This window comes from Phlebotomus papatasi, chromosome 1 (assembly GCF_024763615.1).
Source record: "Phlebotomus papatasi isolate M1 chromosome 1, Ppap_2.1, whole genome shotgun sequence".
NCBI classification, from domain to species: domain Eukaryota; kingdom Metazoa; phylum Arthropoda; class Insecta; order Diptera; family Psychodidae; genus Phlebotomus; species Phlebotomus papatasi.
In genome coordinates, this window is record NC_077222.1 from 88114327 (window position 1) to 88136916 (window position 22590).

Sequence of the window (22590 nt, forward strand, 5' to 3'; positions counted from 1 at the left end):
CGTTCAGTAAAATTAATAATTATCAGTTGAAAAGCCTGAAAACTCATAAGAAAAAAACTGATACAAAAGGAAAGTTCGATAATAGTCCAATCTGTTTATACCAGAAGGGGAATCACGAAATCCATACAAAATATCCGTGCTTGTCCGCCGAAAAGTAAGTAAAATGCAATTGGCATGTAATTTACGGCGCATATCAAAAATTGGAATATATGAGTCGCTATGCACAACAGCTATTGATCTTTGAGAGGTGAATTCTCTGACGAGTATTTGGAGCTAGTGATAAGTTTCGACGGGTGAATTTCGTAATAGGATGAGCCACAAGCTGGAACAATTCTATTGCTCCACATTGCTGTCTCTATCTGGTGAAACAATTGAACCAGCTCGGGAATGTGCACCGAATGCCATACGACAAAGTGTCTTGGAAGCTACGTAATGCGAGATCGGAGCGAGTGGGTTTGAGTGAACGACCTCGATTTTTAGATTACTGAGAGGTAGTGAGCAAGGTCCTTAAACAGTTAGGCATTTTGCGACGTTGGAAGGTGGCCACTTTGGATCGAGGATATTGGTGGAGAGTAGTGCAAGAGTTCTAGTTCTTCAAAGAGATGTAAAGCCACCTAAGTAATTGGTGATTTTTATAGTTATTTTAAACACAGTAACATCTATATCTCAAAGTATTATTATTAGTAGCAAAACTACTCCAATATTTAAAACATTTTCATATTAACAAGTCGTTCATCATATTATCAAATAAAGAGTTTTACTGTCACTTTAAATAATATGGCTTGCACAGCTTGTTTAAGAATTTTAAGAATGCTTGTTTTTCTTAATGTTTGTTCTTCTTTTTTTATTTTATGGGCCGTTTTCATTGATAAAGATTTCAGTAAAATTACTATCATATTTGTAGTACGATACTAGCATAATATTAGTAAAATTATGTTTGTGTAATGAAATTTGTGTATGGAAAATTTGTGTGAGAACTGTCAAAATTTCATTGTATACTATTGCAATTTTTCTAAGATTTTAGTAATTTTTCGCTTTTCTAACTGTCTAATTGTCTTCTAGAATCATTCATTGGATTCTTAAAATATGCCTCAATCGTAAAAAAATGAGGAATAATTCTGTAATAACAAAAAGAAAAAACATAACGTAAATTAGAAAAAATGGACGATGCAACTCTTGGCCATTTGCTTAAGAGAAGTAAGCAAGTTCGTGGTGCATCCGGAAAACGCGAGACCATCAACGCAAAGGTTATGGGTTCAAGTCTCAGACCCGCTCTTCGTATTTTTTTTTCGTTTTTTGTTCCTTTTTTTCTTAGTTTGATACAGAGACTTTTCACAAATAATACACATAAACCAAACAAAATTGCTCTGCAATCAAAATTATAGACAGGAAGCCATTTTATAAAATTGACATTACCCAACATTGCCAATACACAAACCTCACAACCATAATGCTCGTGCAAAAATTACCAACCGTGATGGTTGTAAATTTTTTTACTGTGCACATTTTTCTCGGAACCCGGGGTACTCATATAATTTTTTCATGGAATCCGGGGAACAAATAAATTTTGCGAGAAACTCGGGGAACCCATATAAGTTTCAGGGACCCTTAGCAGTCATACTTTTCTCAGGGAACTCATGGGGAACTCAGGGGACAAATATATAGGGAACCGGCAACTCGAGCCTCTCTATTACATATGAATAACCCCTTGGTCTTGGTTGAATATTAAAAAAATAAAATCACGATAGAATTTAGACTTTTTTCAACGATTAGGTAGTTCCTGGAGAATTTACAATATTGAAAATTTTAATAATAGGACTTGTATAAATTTTCATTTCATTACATTTCTTACCTTTCATTTCATTCAATTTTTCAGTAAAATTGAAAATCTGATATTTTCGAACATCTGCAGGGTTGCCAGATTGAGGGAAATTCGTGTTGATGTTTCAAACGTCATTCACCATGTGCAAGAAATTTTTGTTTTGAGGTGTTTTGATAAGAAATTCATTAAAAATCACTGGAAATCCTTAGTAAATCCTTGAGAAAATGGTAAGAACAGCTTTTCAGTTTCCTGGTGTAAATCCCTGAACAACTTTTCCACTGAATACTTTGATATTTTTTGCAGAATTCGGAGTTGTTTTTTGTTGACAAAAGTGGCGAGCCTTCTAAGCCTCGGAAGAAGACCCCAAAGATTGAGAAAAATGTTCAGGATGGGCAGGAAAACATAGTTGTGGTGAATCGGGAGATACCCTTTGGTAAGTTTAAGCGAGGGGGGAAATTCTCTGGGGGTAAATTTGGTCAAAAAGGGCAGAAAGTGCGGCGGAAGTTTGTCAGGAAGTATCCTGGGCCGGCTCCTATAGACAAGGAGGCCGTTGAGAGGCACTCCAGGGGCTCGGGGGCTGATGCCAAGGGTGTTCAGACGTCATTCCACCAGGCCAAATTGAAGAGGAAGGAAGTGGTTTATGAATTTGCTGCTGAACAAGCGGCGCGGACGGAGATTCTGTTGAAGGAAAATGAGGGCTTTATAGAGCCCGATGAGGGGGAGGAGACGGCAGAGTACACCCAGGGAGAGATTGTGGCTAATGTGGACATCACAGCTGCCACAAAATCTTTCGAATTGAAGTTGGATTTTGGGGGATATCGGATGAAATACACGAAAAACGGGCGGCATTTGTTACTTGGGGGCCGGAAAGGGCACATTGCAGCGATGGATTGGGTCCGGAAGCAGTTACACTGTGAGACAAATGTGATGGAGGAGATTGTGGATGTGTCGTGGCTGCATCTGGAGACGATGTATGCCGTGGCACAGAAGCAATGGGTGCATTTCTATGATAAGAAAGGGACAGAATTGCACGTAGTTAAGCAACTTTATCGGGTCAATCGAATGGAATTCCTTCCGTATCACTTCCTCCTGGCCACGGTGTCGGACATTGGGTACCTTTCGTGGCTGGATGTGTCAATTGGGGAAATTGTGGCGAACTTCCATTCGAATTGCGGAAAAATTCGGGCAGTTTGTCAGAATCCCTATAATGCCCTGCTGTGCCTGGGCGGCTCAAAGGGCGTAGTGAGCATGTGGGCACCTTCCCAGCCCCAATCAGTAGCCAAAATCCTCTGTCATCCCTCCCCAATCTCAGCAATAGCCACAGATTCCACCGGGGAGCAGCTTTTCACTTCCGGACTCGATAAAACTGTCAAAGTCTGGGATATTCGGCAACTTTCCGGGCCCCTGAATATCTATAAAACACGCACAGCTGTCCAAGAACTCGCAATCTCCCAGCGGAATCTCATGGCATTTGCCATGGGCAATGTCGTTGAGATCTACAGAAAACCCTCGGCACTCTCCTCTAAAACTCCCTACCTCCGGCAACGGATTTCCAGTCACATTTCCGGCATGCAATTCTGTCCCTTCGAGGACGTCCTGGGCGTATCCTCCTCCTCCGGATTCACCTCCCTCCTCGTCCCAGGCGCCGGAGAGCCCAATTTCGATGCCAGGGAAGCAAATCCCTTCATGAGCCTCTCACAGCGCCGAGAACACGAAGTCCATGCGCTCCTGGAGAAGATCCCAATGGAACTTATTGGCCTGGAGCCCAACAAAGTGGCAGAAGTTGACGTTCCCACGCTCAAGGAACGCTTCGAAGCCAAACGCAGCCTGATGCTGTCGAAAGTGCCCAAGTTTGACTTTGAGCCCAGGAAGAAGGCAAAGGGCAAGGGAGGATCGGCACAGAGGGCCAAAAACAAGCAAATTGTGAGGGAGGCAAAGCGGAGAGACTTCAGGAAGGAGGTTCAGGAAGTTCAGAAGGCGATTCAGAGTGAACATTTGGAGAAGGATGAAGCTGGGCAGGACTTTATCCCACTGGACACGAAGAAAAATGTGCTGGATAGATTTAGGCCGAAGAAGAAGCAGAAAAGTGGACAGTAAACAATGAAAAAATTAATAAAAGTTTTTATTGAAAAAAAAATGATTGGACTTTTATTTTAAGAGAGTGCTCTAGCTTAGAGTGACTAGAGCAGGGGTTTGGGATGCCTACACTGAGAGAAATCCGAAAAAAGTCAAAATAACATTCCGGAAATGTTAATTTTATCCTGTAGTATTGATCCGAAAACGGTGTAAATATTACCCATTTTAGGTGTATTAGGGGTTAAATTTACCCTTTTCATGTTAATTTTACCCTTAAAAAGGTGTAAAATTAACATTAAAAAAATGTTGATATATTTTTACACCCAGAAAGTGTTAAAGTTATGTCGAAAAAAGTTTATCGCAGCCTCTTTTTTTCCCAGTGTGGAGCCCAGAGTGTTCTGCAATAATTGCCTAGAGCTCTTAATTCGTTGATCTCTTATTAAGCATTTTTTCACCACTTGATTCATTTTATTTAACCATTTAACTCTTTCGCGTCATTAGGGTCATATATGACCCGGGGAAAAAACAATTTCTTTTGACTATTTACATTAATTGAAATCTATCGGTTTGTGCACGACATCATAATATAAGGATGTAAGATTCTTGGCTAATTTTCTCAAGACTCTAGATATTCAGGAAAAGAAAATATTTGAGATCAAAAATCACGAATTTCGAACTTTGTGAAATGACTTCTTTTTCAAAATTTTTTATATTCATTTATTTTTTTTAGCAAAAAGTTCTTTAGAAATACAAAATAGAATATCCAAAGATTGTATATTGCATATTTTGATATAATAAATTACTCTCAATTTTCCAAAAAAGCGTGTAGAATTTTCCGGGTCATATATGACCCTATAGTCCCCAAGGGTAACAGTGTTTTCGTCCCAAACCTGCAGCGAAATGTAGTTGGGACATTGTTTTTCTTTGTGAAATGCAGGTGGGACATCTTGCTCCTGGACATTTCTTCTTATATCTGACGAATTATAACATATTTTGCAATATTTTAAAGTATTCTGCAAGCGTCTCAGATTGTGCAATTGTATTGTGTGTGAATAAATATGTGGATAAGTTTATTTTTGCCAAATACCACTCAAAATATTGTGACAGTGACTGTTCAAGGGATTACCAGGAAGATTCCTTGAACACCAGGAGTACAGTGTTCATCAAGACAATCCAGTTTGCCATGGTTTTGGCCAAATTAGTAACTTCAAGCAAAAAAAACTCTTAAAAAGCCCGTGATATAGATTTTGAAAATGGTAAATACACTTCCCTTGAGGACAACAGGGTCATATATGACCCGGGGTTTTTCCGAGTTTTCACGCAATGGAAAATTTTTTTCTTCTCTGAACTATTATATTTGATCATAAAGCATTAGGAAAAACTCAATTTTGCATGAATTCATCTACTGAATAAAAGTGGGACGCGAAAGAGTTAAGGACTAGAAGATCAAAAATCGGGGGTAATAAAAAATCACTTTTTCTGATTCCGGTTCACAGCCGATTTAAGCTGATTTGTAAATCACTCGAAAGATCCCACAAAATAATTTTAAGAGTAATAAAATTGATTTTCAGACAAAATATTACTTATCGGTTTATTACCGGTTCACAACCGATTCGAAAGAGTTTATAAATCACTCAAAACATTGACCAAAATAACTATAAGTACTAATATAATTGAATGTTGTATGAAAAAAAGGTTATCGGTTTTGAACCGGTTCATTATTGGTTCAAAACCTTTGGGAACCGGTTTAGTTTTGTCAGAAATTTTAAGACCCTTCTAACAAAACCAAACATGACCCCATTCGTCTGATAAATGCGCTCTCTAGAGCCTTTTTTAACCGTTGACCTTAAAAACCCGTTATTAGGAATGATTCAATGGTATTTTCGTATATAGTCAATTGTCCGCCTGGGTAATCTCTAAATCTAAAACATATTCAAAAATGAAAAAAAAATCGCATGACGAGTTTTCCAGCAATCCCAAAAAACATGGTTTTTTGGGATTGCTTCGGACAAACAGCGTTACGACGCTGAGCGCGGAGTTCAAGCAGTAAAATGAAAAATGGTAAGTAGTGAAATATGGGCAATATGAAAATTAAGAAATTATGAATCCTTTTCAAACCAAAATTGAATTTTTTAATTATCAAATTTAATAATTTTACTTACCAACACTTTATTTAAATTAGTTTTGGGGTGCAAATTTCGCTTAGTGCTGGGGCCTCTCGACATTTCATTTTTCCATACGTTTTTGCATAGATGCACTGAAAACTATTGGCAAGTTTTTTCCTAAAGAGAATTGACTTATCAGTCTGATATATTTCAAAATCGTGCATTAAAGGCTGTCTAAAAAAACATATTTCATAATGTTCGCCGAAAAAATACAAGAACTACGAGAAAATTTGTTTAAGTCGCGGTGCAATAGCTGCAAAATTTTTACAATGAAAAATGAAAAATAGCTTCACTTTTTATTAGGCTCGATGGGCCCCTGCTTGGTGCTTTATTTTTAATAATTAAAAATTTAATAAAAGCTTTCAGCGTATATGGATTAATCATTTTGGAATTTGGTGCATGTATAAAATTGTTCACAAATCACTTAATTTAAAAGCTCACCAAGATAATTCATATATATATATTTAATTTTCTTGGCATTTTAATATTTCTTAACCATTAATAAATTTATTAATTCTAGTTTAGGAGTCAATTAAATCGTTTCAATTTGCCCAAACTTAAAATATATCTCTTATTTTAAGAGAAGCATTATGTTATTTTTAACCCTTTAACGACGAGACACTTTTTACGGATCGAAAATCAACAATAAAAAAATAACTAATAAACAAAATCAATGAAACGTCTTATGTCTGATTTTGGAAAACCCAACAAAGTCTGATTCGATGCATTTTTTACCTCTACGAGCGATAGGGGCAAAATAGCCTAAAAGTTTAAGTAATTTTTCTGACTATGCCAATGAATTAAATTTTCAAACTAATGAAAAATATTATGTATGAGTACTGTAGTTTCTTTTTCCAAAACGGTTTTGCTTAACAAAATTTGGAAGTATAAAATATAATTAAAATAATTTTTCAATATGAGAATTAAAAAATTCGTCATTTTTAAATTTAAATATTTACTATATAGTAAATACCTGATGGAGGCTTGCAAAAAAATCCTAGATTCATTCAACCTTTTACTTTGCAATAACGTACAAACTTAAGCAAAAAATAACTTTAGGTAGTCAGGAAAAAGTATTTTCTTTATGGGACACCGGTGTTCCAATCGTCCTTAAAGGGTTAATGGAGTTTATGCATCCGTTTATGCTAGGATTACATGCAAAATCGATTTGGAACTAAAGATTAGAGATTATTTCTACAGCAATTTAGAATCCAATTACTGAAAAATTGCAAACTTTTTATGTAAATCAAAATATTTAGGATGTAAATGAACTGACAGAAAAATGACAGTGGAATATAGACCTCTCCTGTATAATTTTTCCCCAAAACTTAATTTTATCGATTGCTCGGTAACCGAGATAATTCCATTTTTGTTTTGGGACACGTTTTTGACCACAGCGGATATTTTGTCCATGTGACGAACTACAACAATAATCAAAAGAATGATTGCATCTTGTAAGAATTTTCTTTTAAACCTTTATTTTAACAACGTCTAGTAAAAGCCGTCATATAAGCAATTGTGTACTTTCGCAGCGTTATTGTGAGAAATTTTTTTTCTGCGCAAAAAAATTATGTTTGGACAAAATATAGATGTAAATGTTCTCTACAATTATGCCGAAATAATCATCAAAATCGGTTGAGCAAGAGTCGAGATAATTGAGTTTATTTAATATGAAAATAAGTTTTTCGACTGGTGATTTTTTGGACTTTCATATGAAAGTGCTCGTCGAGAAGAAACCAAAAAACAAAATTTAGGTAAAAATGTTAATTATAACCGGAGATAGAGGCCGGTAAATTCTTGAACTTTGGCCTTTATAGCTCGGGTGAGGGGTTATTGAATTACTTGTATTATTTTATTTTTTTTATCCCACCTTACCTATAAGGTCTTATTGGCTTATAACCCATTAATGACCGCAAACTAATTATTTTGTTTAACAGGTATAATATGCGGATACAAATACTAAAATTTGAGCCCGATGCAAAATGGAGTTTTTGAGTTATGTAGCTTAGGAAATTGAAAAATTTGTTTATAATAATACCGGAGTTATGGCCATTTTAAGAATGTTTCTGGTCCCTTATAGTTCGGATCAAGGGGATCAGGGGATCTTAAGTTTGGTACTGATCGAAAGTTCCCAGGTCCAGCTATAACATATACATATAAAATAAACATATATATACATAAAAAATTGGGCACTCAATGGGTCAAGTGGTAGAGCACTCGCTCTATGATGCAAGTGTCCCGGGTTCGAATTCGGTTAAAGAGGTTCGAATTATATCCAGTAAGCTTCACTGCATTTGATTCCATGGGCATGGGACTGACAATCTCATTCCGTACAAGAAAAAATAATAATGCATGTCTAGAAATCCCCTTGCGGAAGGCCTTGCTCCTTCATGGAATGTTTTGCCAGCATTATTATTATTATTATTATTATACATATAAAATAAACATATAAAATTTGAGCCCGATCTATGCTATAGCGGCGCGGAGCTATTGAGAAAACAAAACAGGGGAGAATTCAAAATGGTGGAAAGCGGGGAATTCTGCAGCAGTATGACAACGTCATATGACAAATTTTCATAGTAAATTCTGGAGTAGGACAACACTGAAGTCCAGTGAGCATTTAATGACCATTAAGCAGCTGTATGAAGCTTTCAGTTACTGATATGAATAGAATTTTTAATCAATTAATTCTTCCGAATTCACAAAATAAACATTTTAAATTTGTCATATGACATTGTCATACTGTTACAGAATGCCCCTACTCGTTAGCTTCAGGTTCGTGACTTCCCACTGGGATTGGTTACCCGATCTTCCATCATTTTACAGGCTAAATATTTTCAAGGATCAGCCTGAGTTTATTTGGGCCCTTCGACAATGTAGGTGGGGAAAGATCGACATATCGATACAAATCTTTTTTGCAAAGATCAGCTGATCGACACATACGCGAAGATCGCCAGATTGACAAATTGGTACGATTTTTGTAAATGATTGGCTGCTCGATTTAATTTTTACAAAGATAGACGAGGAGACACTGAAGTGAACTTGAACGGTACATTTATCTACCCCTTGGTTTATCCGTAACTAAACTTTTACTTTGAAATATGATCATTAAACCTCCTAAATTTTGTTCCTTGCACAAAATGTTCATTTTTGAATTCATTTTATTGCACTCAATTAAATAAGCTGTTAAAAAGGTTTAAGCTAATCCTTCTGTGTGATAATTATGGGGTCATAAAATATGAATTTCTTCACTTACCTGCACCATCAAACATCTTTCCTTTGACGACTTTGAAAATTGAAAGCTTTGAAAGTAAAACGCAAAATTTACTTGAGACTCAGTATTAGTTTTAATTTATCTCAATTTATCAAAATGATGAAATTTCTATATAAAGGTTATTCATCTTGTGTCGTGTAGTAAAATATTATTAGAATTTTTCATATATTGATACTTTTTCATAAATAGGTTTTTCTTTTTCGTCGCTAAAGCTGAAAATCCTTCAAAAGTTCTTGAGAGCGGGGTGGTATTTTATTTTTAAACTAGTCTTCGAGAAATTTAGAGACTTATATGTAGGTAGATTTATGAAGTATTTCAATGAATTTTTACCTGAAAATTCAGAAAGAAAAGTCAAGGATTTTGAAAGATTTTCAACTTTTCGAGTCATTGCATTGAATCGTTAAATGTGTGTTAGGAAAAAGAATTATTTTCGCAAAATATAGAGACAAAACGATATTGTTAGTTCTTTTTTTTTACCTGGAATTTTTTATATTTTTGAGTAAATATTTTATGCAAAATACACTTTTATTTTATTTTTTTTTTTTAATTTTACACAAAAATTGGTCATTTCTGTTTTATTTTTTCTGTATTTTATGAATTTATATAGAGAGAATTTTGTATAGTTATAATTTCCATCAAAATATACAAATGTTTTCTTTGACAATTCTTTTAGAATTGTTACTTATATCAGTGGAATATTATTTAGAAATTAGTAATCTTTGAAAAAAAAAGTTAAAAATAAACACAAGTGATTGTTACAAAAAAAATCTACTAAAAAAAACTTGATGACAAACCGAGCAACAAATTAATCACAGCATTAATTCTTTCGTTTCTTTTGCGGCATTTCTTTTTCTTCTGCATGGCAAGAAAATTCATACAAAGAAGATTTTACGAAAAATTTGCAATTTTTTATAATAAATCTCCTTTCATCTTTCACACAAAGAGAAGAGGTACGAATATTATTTAGTCAGAATGTATAAAAAGTATTGAAATACAGCGAAGAGGTCAATTATACTTGTTGGCTATTCTGAGATTAATGCAAAGAGTTTTCTTAAACACTACAAAAGACTAAAAATTTGCGGTATAGTTCCTTTGTTTTTTATGAAAAATTAGAAAAAAAATTTACACATCCTCCCAAATTTGCCAAGGAAATTGCGTAATTAATATACGAAGAATACTGCTTCTTGGGAGAATGAAGATCAATCCGCTGAACTTTTTCTTCAAATTCTGCAGCTTTATGAGCCGGAAGTTGAGGCTGCTGTTGTGGGCCAGGCTATTTTGGCATCGATGCGTTTGTAGGCCAGCATCCAGTGCTTTCCGCGAGCTGCTAATCTGGCATCCTGAGGACACTCGGAGTCCATCAAGAGAGTTTCTGTTGGACGAAATGAAACGATATTTGAAAAGAATTCTTTTCAAACAAATAAATAAATTTTAACAGTTTTTAATTTAAAAGTTTTTAGTTTTAAGTCTAAAAAAGTACGCAAATTTTCTTATCAAGAGTCGCCTAAATTGTCAACTCGAAGTAAGAGCATTCGTTTTATGATTTTGTTTTAAAAACCCTTTTTATTTTTAAATTCTCACAACATATTAATACGTTTTCTAAAATTTGTTAGAAAATTATTGAAAAATCGTGGAATTTACGAACAGTAAAAATTACTAATAAAGTTTTTTGAAAAATAAGTTTTTCGCTAAAACCGTTTTAATACGGTTATAAAATTAAAAATTTCAGGAACCTTATTAAAATATTTATTTTTGGAAAATTTAAGAATGATTACTATTTTAATTATTCTTATTTTTTGGAGGGTCGTGATGCAATTGGTAAGAGAGTTCGGCTCTTGGACGGTTTGCTCACCGATTATACTGTCGTGAATTCGTTTTTCTTCTTAACTCTGACGGAAACTTTATGCTCTCCTCAATTTTTTCGGTGTTTGTTAGAAAAAATATTCCTCTTTCAAATTAAAAGAATCAAGTTTTTCTCCAAAGCTTTCGATCCTTGGTATGGGTGTTCCTCAGTGAATCAATTTAGAAACTATTAGAAATTTGAAAAAAAAAACGTCTAACGTTTGATTTAAACTACATATCGCCACTTTGCGAGTTTGATCTCTGACCCAGTTGGATCTCTCAGTGAGAGACCAACTCGTACAGTACCAAGAAATATCAAAGAGTTAAAAACTATTTAAATATTGAATGCACCTGGGAATTTAGAGCGAATGTGGCGATGCGTAATCAGACGACAGACGTTTTTTTAAATATTTAAAAGTTTCTAAATTGACCCAATGAAAGAGACCTACACCCAGGGTCGAAAGCTTTGGAGAAAAATCGGATTATTTTAATTTGAAAGAGGAACACTTTTCTGACGAACACCGGAAGAATTGAGAAGAGTCGTTGAATTGATAAGTATTCAAATAGTTGGAGTGTTTATTAAAGCGACATATTTCTCATACACATTGTAAGCTGAATAATGCATAAAATGATTCTAAAACCCGGTCCATCAAAATAAATAAATAACTTTTTTTTTATTTTACTGTTCGGACTGAGAGAGAGAGCCGTTATTTAATCGCGTTTTTTTCTATTTATCATCGGCTTGGAGCACAAACGGTAAGAGATATCGAATTCTGGTCGTCGTTGACCCCCTCTAAAACATTATCTATAGAAATGTTTCACTTTGTCCCCTATCTTCCCCCTCACACTTCGCTTTGAAAACCATGTTCTTTTTTGGTTTAATATTCGATAAAATTCGGTCAATTCGAAGTTTATATAATATAAATGCACGGATTTTTGACCTGGTTCAGATTTATTTAATTGTATTTACACACGACGTTTCAGGGACGATTTTTCCCCTTCCTCCGGTCTACAAACATCCAAGAAAACAATATTTTTACAATTTTGATACTTTTTACATAATTAACAATAAAAGCAATTAAAATACAAAAATAATAGCTCACATGAAAATCAAAAGGACAAATCGGGTCTTGGAACAAAATAACTACCACTTTCACTTTTGAACAAATTGACCGGCATGCTGGACGTATCAATTTGTTCAAAACTGAACGTGGTAGTTATATTGTTCCAAGACCCGATTTGTCCTTTTGATTTTCATGTGAGCTATTATTTTTGTATTTTAATTGCTTTTATTGTTAATTATGTAAAAAGTATCAAAATTGTAAAAATATTGTTTTTTGGTTTATTTCGAAAACGGCTCCTACGATCTTTCATTTTCGAATATGTTTTAGAGGTTCTAGAGGTAGTCAAGGCGAAGATTTCGTCCTTGGACACCTATGTTCGGACACCATTTCGATATCAAATTTTCGAGGATCCAAGTTTAAACACTTTTGGAAGGGCGTAATTGTCAACCGATTTGTTTAAATTCGCATTTTTTTTGAAAGACCTTGAAATTTCCAACCCGACTGCATCGGACTTAATCGGTCATGAGTCGATATAGTATCTGTAAATGATTTACCTTTCTCGGATTTACTTTTTTATTTTGTACGAAAGCTGGTTACTCATTCTAAAATATCCTGAAACCTACTGTTCTTAAGCAATTTATTATTTTGAAATGTTTTTTTTTTAATTTATCAATCATTTTAATCGGTAGTAAAGCGGCATTTCCCAGAAAGCATGCGAAAAGTTAATACATGGATAACTCTTTATCGTGAGTTCGAGCACTCCGCAAAGCTAGGACGCTTTGCTATCTCTTTTTAAATATTTTTAATTCCATAATCCGAATAGTATTAAAAAAATAAATATTTTTAATTACGTTTTATCTAAATATTTTTAAATTTTGTTTTATAGTCCATTTATCTTTATTTTGCATAATTTTTTAAGTTATTTAAGAAAACTTGAATGGTAATGAATCTCAGCTCAAATTGGATTAATAAAACTAATTTATTACCAAGTTTATTACAGTTGTTTCTATTGCATTTTTTAAAAGTATTTTCCGTTAATTTTATTAGACTATGCCTTTTAGAAAATTAAATCTTTCAATATTTGGTAAAAATTTGTCCGTCCATTGATTTTTAATTTTAGAATATAGTAAACTAGGATCTCTAAGATCCAGAATCTTTAGATTCTCTTAAATAAACTACGATCTTTTACTAGATGTTTAGACTTTTGTGCTATTTTAAGCTCAATAAATTGCTTCGGTATTATTTAAAAAAAATAATAAAATAATAAATATTACTAGTATTTTATTAAATAATTAGATTTTAAAAATTTTCAAATATATTACAGTAAATATCTACCCTTTTAATGAACCTTTTGGCACAATTAAAAGTATTTTTTTAATTTAATAAATGGAAAAAATATTTTTAGGTAAATGCTAGATGATTTTATATTTTTAAGATTTTCCAGAATCCGAGAAAAAGAATTCAATAAATCAAGTGTAACATAAGAAAAAACTAAGATTTATAAGATTCAAAACTTGCATAAGTTCTGTTTTATTATTCTGAAAGCAATAATTTCACAATTGAGATTGTTTTCGAAGAGCACAACATATAAAATGGTCGTTGCTTTGTACTAAGAAAATACTAACTCTATGTGAAAGATCACGAATCATGATCATTCGTAAAGTAAAACTTAAATGGATCTAGATTTTTTTTTCTAAAATCTTAGAAAAAGCAAATCTCATTTTCCTATGACTTTTAACTGATCTTTATAAGTCAAGATCAACGGGCAAGATCATGATGTTTCATAGACTAAAACCGATTTAAACCTGATAATTCTTATTGAAAAATGGTTTTAAAATTATTCAAAAATAATTTAAGAAAAATTGTTTTATAGGTGATCTTTTAAAATTAGAAAATCATGATTATTTAAAACTTGAAATAAGTAGAATGCTTAATTTTTGTTTAATAATTCTGGATCTATTTTACTAAACTTTTAATTTATGTGTTGTTTTTTCTGATTTTTTTCAAAAATATTTTTAAAAAAAGGCTTAGACAAGTTTTTAATTAACATCTTGACGTAAGATCATCTAAAAATCAGTAAGACCACGATCATTCAATTTCATTCATATTTTCAGTAAAACTTTAAAAATTCGTAAATGGATTATTAAAAACGGAAATAAAAAATGTTTAATGCTGATAAATAAATATTAAAAATAAAACAATTCTTGGCAAATAGAATATTAAGAAGTTAATGAACAAACTGGGAATCTTGCCCGTGGCTTTAATCAATTTTTGATCAAATTTGAGCTATTTACTCATCAAAATTAAATTTTTTACTGATCAAACTCTTGATTTACTATCTAAGATTTTTTCAATGTTTTTAATTTAATTTTAAATTCATGCTCCAAAAACTTTCAAAACTTGTTTGGTGTACTGATCACTGATAAATCCACGAACATTTTGATTTAAGATCGTGATCTTTAGTACGGCTGTCAATCAAGATAAGAATCTTCCGCCAAAGTACCCCACATGATCTTTCAACTGAAATAGAATTTTATAATCTTGAGTGTCCTACCTTCTCCGTCAACGAGTTTGAAGAGGCCATAGTCCTGCGGATTGGTGATCCTCGCCTTGTGAGCGATGATACGGCAGACTTCTTTGGTGGTTGTATGAGGACGAACCGGCAGGGTCCTCGTTTGCAGAGATCCATTGTACTCATCCGGAATGATGACCCTCAGCACGGATGAGCACGCTGGCATTGCTGAAGATCGCCACTGAAAAGATCAAGAAAAAGATCCTTACCGATCGCGATCAAGAAGAGAAAGTTAGAAGAACTTACATCAATAGTTCCGGACATCTCATTCTGGCTATCTTTAAAGGTCTTAAGTACATGAGCTGCACTGCATAGGGCAGTGAGGTAGTACCCAGCCTCTCCGCTGAGGAGTGAAGGCTGGAGGAGACCCCACATGAATTCCGCTTCAATTTCAGCTCCGACAAATCCACTCTTGGCCACAACGTAGACCAAAATGGGTAGGAAGTCATCAGCACAGAGAGCATTGTTCTTGGGAGAGCCTGTGGCCTCAAAGATGGCCGACACAGCAGCTAGAAGGTAATCGAGCTTCTCCAGAGGCTGTTCAGCTTCTTGCAGACGCTGCAAGATCATTGCAATGTACCTCATGGAAGACTCAGATGGTGGAGAAATCTCCTTTCGGATTCCCATGTCAATGGCGCTTTTGCCACTAGCGAATCGAACATTCTCCACCAGAAGCTGAATATCCCGGGATCTGGTGTAGTATTCCACAAAGAGTCCGTAGAGATGTTCCCGCAGAGGAAGAACCACCAGACGCTGCATAACTCCCTCGAGGATTGTGTCCAGATTGAGGAACTCATCGGGCTTGAGGCGTGAGCATGCACGTTGGACTTCCAGCTGGAAGTCTCCCTCGCCATGTTTCACCAGGTAATTCTTCATTCCACTCATGAACTGCCTCATGTTCCGCATGACGATCTGCGGGGCAGCTTCGCGGGATTCTTTGGTGCAGCAGATGAAGTTCTCAATGTTCCTGGCAAAAGTAGAGGTGGGATCATTGGCCAGGGACATTGCATATGCTCCCACGGACTCTCCAGGACCGCCTGAAGTTGTCTTATTCCGCGGATGACCTGGAAAGGCCAGAAAAGAAACAAAGTTGTATTTTCAGGAGTCAGGGGAATTATTAAAAAAAAATCCATGAAGGATAATGAAAGACATAAGATAGGGAAAACCGGAAGTCTCTTAATTTCTTCCTGATCTTCGATGATCATAGATACATGTGAACGATTGAGATTTGTTCAAATTCAAAATGCATCATTTAATGTCAAAATTTCGCCGAGCGGGAAGCGATTTTTAATGACAGCTTTTAGCAGTTAACCTAAAATTTTCTACAGCATCTTGTGTTACATTAGTAAGTTCTTTAAATTTGTATTCTCAGACACAATACAAATGAATAAAAAGATATAAAGAAAATATTTTATATTTAATCTTAATTTTATTATTTGATAAAAAAGTTTCCTCACAAAATCTAGGGTTATGTCTGACCTAACCTAAAATGAAATGTCAAATTTTAATCTATCAAGCAATATGCTAATAATAATTGTAAAAATTTGCTACGTTTTTCACAAAATTTAACAGGATGGAAGAATTTTTGAGTCTGCCATATCTGTTTTATTTTTTTTTGCTAAAAATATACTCCCTCCGTTCCGAAATAAGTCGTACGTTTGGGAAAAATTCTTGTTCCGAAATAAGTCGTACGTTTGGGAAAAATTGGGATTAAGGGAAAGTTTGCTGGTAAATGTTTTGTGTATCAACAATTATCTCTTGTAAAGAACTATTGCTAATGTCCAGTACTAAAATTGGGGTCCAGTCTTGATGGTATGTTGAGGAACGAATGTCTTAAAAATGTCTTATTTTTGGCGTTTTATTTTCAATCTAAAATAGGTGCAGAATGGTGAGAGATACAGACTTGGGACCTTCGGGGGACCCCCCCATAAGTTGACCTCGGGACCATTAATATGTCCTTTATTTTGCCCCCACCCCTCCCCTTCCCCTCCAAAATCATGTTTTTAGGATTGCTCGAAAACACATCGTGCGATTTCTATTTTTCAATTTTGGATATGTTTTAGAGAAACTTATAAATGGTTCCAGGGTCAACTTATGGGGGGGTCTGCTGAAGGTCCCGAGTCCCTATTTCTCACCATTTTGCATCCAGATATTCGAAAACATAAAAAAGGATGTTCTTTTTATTGCTTATTCTGTAAAATTTGAGATATAAAAAATGTCATATCGGTAATAACTGTTGAGTTCTACTTGTGCATACTAAAAATTAAGAACAAATTCTAGCCTGTAATGTTAATCACAGTCCATCTTGCAGTGATTAACTATCTACCGGAGCTCTTTGAAAAAAACGCGAAAAATGGACAACTTCAACATATCGTTTCCTCAACTTACCATCGTGAAAGGATCCCCATATTATCCTTGAACATGGAGGACAGTTCATACATAAGATATTTGCAAATAACAAAAACATTCTCTGAAGCCATTCCTTAATCCCTAATTTTTCGCCAAACGTACGACTTATTTCGGAACGGAGGGAGTATTTATTAAGAATTATGTTCAACGCACAATTGCTTTTGTTTATAAACATGTTTTCAAAATTTCCTATGAGAGTGAGCGAGATGACCAGATGTAGGTTTCACTCCCTCTCATTGAAATGTTAAAAATATATTTACTAAACAAAAGTTATTGTGCGTGAGACATTAAAAAAACCAACAAAGTAAATTATCGATTAAAAAATTCTCAAAAAGAAAATAAATGGCAGATTTTGTGATTCAACCACAACAAATACGTTAGAGTTTTTAAGGTTTTGCTTAAGGGGTTACGTAGGTCACGCACACTTAAAAAAAACAGCACATTTTCTTTAAATTTTACACGAAAATAACAGAAAATATACTTTAAGCTGTACTTTTTTATGCTTAAGAATAAGAACTTCAATAAAAATAAAAATGTGTTATATTAAAAAATAGGGAAATTGAGCTGTTTTTCAGTCTTTTTGACCCATATAACCCATTAATATAACCTAAAAAATCTAATTAGCGTATTTAACTAATTTTTAAAAGAATTGGAATGATTTAAGCTGTTCGTAAGCAAAACTTTGTGATTGTTTGTGAACTTATTATGACCATCGGCACAATAAGTTTTGTTTCTAAACATGTTTTCAAAATTTCCCATGAGAATGAGTAAGATGACTAGATCTAGATCTCACTCACTCTCATTGAAATATCAAAAACATGTTTACTAAACAAATGTTATTGTGCGTTGGGCATTTATCCTTAAAACCTCAAAACCAAAAAAATATTTTTACTGAAAATCTCAAGTTTGTTTGGTATAGTGCAAACTACTGGGTTTATTTAGCCCCTTTTATTTGCCCAACTCTTACTTATTTGATAATAACTTTATTTGTGCATTTAGTGATTTCATAGCATGAGAAATGCACAAGTAAATATTTACCATATCTCTGTTGTTTAAATTTTTAAATAATAGGCGCCATGCTATCAATAACAAAATACCAATTCAGGAATATACAAATAATCTACATGCTACGTAAATCCCATGATCTGCAATATAATGACTGGATGATCTGAAAGAGATGTAAGCAATAAATCAAGTACCACGAAAGAGATTCCTCAGTTTTTCCAGCTTCTTGTGTAGCCTCTTGGCAACACGATCCTTAAACCACATTCTCAGCTTATCCATGGTGGTGGGATTGAGAGGGTCCTTCCCTTTCGGAACGTTCTTGTACTTCTTTTTGGCCTTACCCCTGTTGAAACCAAAATATCCTTGATGGACAACAATATGATCGAGATTGATGATAATGCTGCCATTATCGCTGAGCCCGAAGGCCTCCTCGATGTCCGTGGACGTTAGGTTCTTCTTAACGAGAAGGCTACTGGAGTAGGGGTAGCCTTGAGATCTGTGGAAGACCACAGGAACTACTAGGCGTCCCTTATCGAAATGATCTTTGGAGGCTGAAATGCTGTCTTGAATCGAGAGCAACTTCTCAAGGCGATAGCGTTCGATTTCATCTGAATCTTCTTGTATCTCACCCATTGAGTTAGATCCCGCTTCTGAAGTTGTAGGCTGCGACGTACTCTCGATTACTGCGAAACTATCATTGCTGAGACTGCGATCAATTGAATATCCGAGGATCCACTCGGTTTCGAAGAAATCGCTGGTTGAATTCAAGCGATCCTCAACGAAAGGTTGATCAGCTCCCGCGAAGACGCCATCTTCGTCAGTTTCGGGATTGTAGAGGGTCAGGTCTACTACTGATGGTGGAGGATCGACGATTTCATAAGTTGAAAGATCTACATAATTTTCCTCCTCTTCCAATTCATTCTCTATCACTTCCCAGATCCTCAGCATGTAGATCTGCTGATTGATGGGCATGGTATCGACATTATCTGGCCATAGGAATCCCCTAGATTCCCATATATCACGCTTGATTATTTTGGACAAGCCCCCAGAGTCTTTAATCCATTTTGTTTGGGGCCAACGATCAGTTCGACCGTATTTGCTGTTTTTACGCAAGATCGACTTGAGGGGGAACTTCCTGGGTGTCGATCCACTCGATATTGTAGACGGATCGGAGCCATGGGGCCCACGAAAGCACACATCAGATACACTCTGTTCACAGACATTGAGATCAAAAGTCACAGAATTGATACTACCACTAGGCCTAGCTGGCATATTAGCTGGGCTCACGCTTCTTTTTCGGTATAATCTGGTGAACCACTTCATGATTGATATAATAGCGATTTTTACCACGGAGCACAAATGTGCGAAAATGAAAATTTCTCATCGGCACTATTGGTTCACTTGATCACTGATCCTTTCACCTCCACACAAGTTACTCAAGATCACCCCGAAAATTCCCAGCAAAGATCACAAATCACGCATTGATGCTGTGTTTTGGGAACTTTTTGCTGGTCAGCACAAAAGAAAAAAAATCACGATAGAACAGTTTTTCACCGGACTACTGAACTCTGCAGCTGACTCAGTGAGAATAAGCATTTGTCTAGCTCGCCTTCGGTTTTTCAAGACTCCGCCTCGGGCTCATTATCAGGATTATCAGAGCTTGCTCATTTTTCCACTCTCACTCTTCGTGCTTATCTCATTCCCAACGTCCAGCCCCTTGGCGTCCCAAGAACCTCTACCACTAACATTTGCAAGAAAATATCCCTCTCACTTAAAGATCACTTAACTCTCTGGAATTCCATAATCCCCTTCTCCTCAGGTCATTTTCCCAAACCCCTTTTGGTCATTCCCAAGCAAAAAAAATATTTGCTCAAGATCTCTCTTGGTCCCGAAGCTTTTTGGTAAAAACAACAACATCCCTCATTTGAAGATCATGATCGTATCTCGATCGCATATAGGAAAAGCAATCCCCTATCGCCTCCACTATCTTACTTTATTATTTGTTGTGGAATTATAAGGTCATTATCTAACAAATTGTCATATGAATTTCCCATTGATGTGTGAACATGAGATTAGGAGAGTAATGGTGCGATCCTCGATGATGCCATTATCAATTTATATTACATCAGACCGCAAATCACACTTTGACTCTACCGCCTAAGTAGGATAAATTTCTATCTCGGATACTATGCAATTTTGACCCAATTTGGCATTTTGAGCGCGCAATTTGCTTGAGAATGCATTCATAGAACTTCCACAATGATAGTGAGGACAGACGATCGAGAGCAATCATCTTTTTTTTTCCAAAGACGCGATCGGGGTGCGTTTTGGTTGAAAGATTTTTAGTGCGTATGAATCACAAAGTGTGGGAAATCTTTTCTCTTTGAATCTTGGAAGAGGGTAAGGGACTTCGGAGATCACTTGATCATGGGATTTAAGGTTTACAAAAGTCATTATAATTGTTTGAAAGATCGGTATAATGGGTATAATGACCTTCTCAATCCTAAGAGGCTTATGCGGTATTCAGACTTGATGATTATATAGCTACAAGGTGTTACTTCAATAAATTACCAAAAATTGATATTCCTGGGGACATTTAGACTTACACAGACCCTAGATTTAGATTCAAGGACAACCTTTGATCTCTTGAAATCCATTTATGGGATCTGGGGCAAATTGTGGCAAATCAGATATTTTAAAAATTCTATATCCTCAAACCGCGAAGAGTTACAATTCAGTTGTTCCCGAATGACCGAAGAGTGTCTGGTGCATCAGTTGAGATCTTTTGTGAAAATCCTGGAACCTTCCCGCCAATGCAAAACATCCCCTTCCCAACGAAACCCACAGATCTCCGACAACACTCGATCACTGAGGAAGACATGGAGCGTGTCGAAAACTCTGAAGAAGAGGTAGTTTTTGATCTTGGGTTGAAAACTCCACAGTGTTGCCGCATCCGGACGGAGTTTCCCTCTCCGATAACACATCTATCATCTACATGGCAATTTTCTACAGTTGCAATTAAAGATATTTTTGTTACGGGGGCTCCGTAGTGCAATCGGTAAGAGCGTTCGGCTCTTGGGTGGTGTGACTCCCGGCTCGACTGTTACAGTTGTGAGTTCGAGTTCCGCCCAGTGAAAAGCATTGAAACGTTTGAAGGAACATATTTCTCAAAAACGTTGTAAACCAAATAAAAAATTGTAAATTCAACAATGTACAAAATGGCAATAAAAGTCAGGCACATCGAAATAAATAAATAAATAAATAAATAAGTATTTTTGTTACATTTTGCCCCTGTACAGTAGACTCTCGCTTATCCGTGAACTCTTTTTCCGAATTGAATTTCAAACAATTTGATGTGTATCAATCTCAATATCCGTGTGACATTTTGGTCCCGCTCTCACGGATAAGCGAGAGAGTCTACTGTAGTGGTTCCCCTGTATAAAAGGATAGAAATACGAAAGATCGAGGGATAAATAAGTGGCTCTCAGAGTGAACCGTGAGCGACGATCGGAAAAATCGTGGCGGTCTGAAACTAAAAATCGGTAGATTGGCATTATTTTGCTATGAAATCGATAAATGGAGACGATTTTTCCAGAAATTTGCAGATCAGTATGACATCGGTAGATCGTCATGACACCGGTAGATTGAAACAAGATCGGCAGATCGGAATCATTTTTGGAAGAAATCGACAGATCGACACTCGAGTGAACCGTGAGCGGCACAGTTATCTACCCCTTGCTAAAGATATGTTACAAAAAAGACTTGTAAGAGATTTCAGTAATTCAGAAGATTTGATGAAACTAGATGAAACTAATTTATAAAATAGAATTGTTTAATGGAAAACACATTTAATTAATTTCTATTACTCTTTATATTAAATACTTAAGATATGCAATTTAAATATTTTTAAAAATGATTTAATCAAGACGAAATAATGCATATTCACTTGTCAAAATGTTATTTACTAAGGACTGCAATTCAAAAATAGAGATTTACTCTTATTTATTTTTTTACCATTAATTTTCAAAATAAATTTAAAGAATTTTTCATGGAAAAGTATAAAAAAATCGGAGTTTAAATGTAATTCAATCGATAAATCAGATAATTAATTTTTCAATTTATCAAATTATTTTAAAACTTGATTTATATTCTGAGATAAGGATCTTTTAATGATTTTTTTTTAAATTTTCAAGTGTATTTAATTATTATTTCTATCATAAAAAAAGAAAAACTTTAGATTAATGTTCATATTCAAATGGCAAATCCTTTAAGTTTTCTTTATTTTGAAAGCTTATTCTTATGTTTTTTTTTTTAATCCTTCAAATTAAAAATTCTTTTATGATCTTGTAAAACATAAATAG

The 22590-nt window shown here is 34.9% G+C and overlaps 2 protein-coding genes across 9 annotated transcripts in view; one reads left to right on the forward strand and one right to left on the reverse strand.

The window, feature by feature from the left end:
- Positions 1 to 1935: 1935 nt before the first annotated feature.
- On the forward strand, positions 1936 to 3959 carry LOC129797961 (WD repeat-containing protein 46). The gene is made up of 2 exons (XM_055840858.1): positions 1936 to 2049; positions 2126 to 3959. Exons 1-2 carry the CDS (start codon positions 2047 to 2049, stop codon positions 3917 to 3919), a joined length of 1797 nt encoding a protein of 598 aa, XP_055696833.1. The 5' UTR covers positions 1936 to 2046; the 3' UTR covers positions 3920 to 3959.
- A 5427-nt stretch (positions 3960 to 9386) lies between these two features.
- Positions 9387 to 22590, reverse strand: part of LOC129797963 (protein sprint) — a 179183-nt gene continuing 165979 nt past the window's right edge. For all 8 annotated transcript variants that reach the window (XM_055840864.1, XM_055840866.1, XM_055840865.1 and 5 more), the window contains 3 exons: positions 15062 to 15879; positions 14798 to 14996; positions 9387 to 10709 (listed from right to left, as the gene is read on the reverse strand). In XM_055840864.1, the coding sequence (XP_055696839.1) occupies positions 10573 to 10709; positions 14798 to 14996; positions 15062 to 15879 (1154 nt within the window). In that variant the 3' untranslated portion in view covers positions 9387 to 10572. The remainder of the gene's footprint in view (positions 10710 to 14797; positions 14997 to 15061; positions 15880 to 22590) is intronic.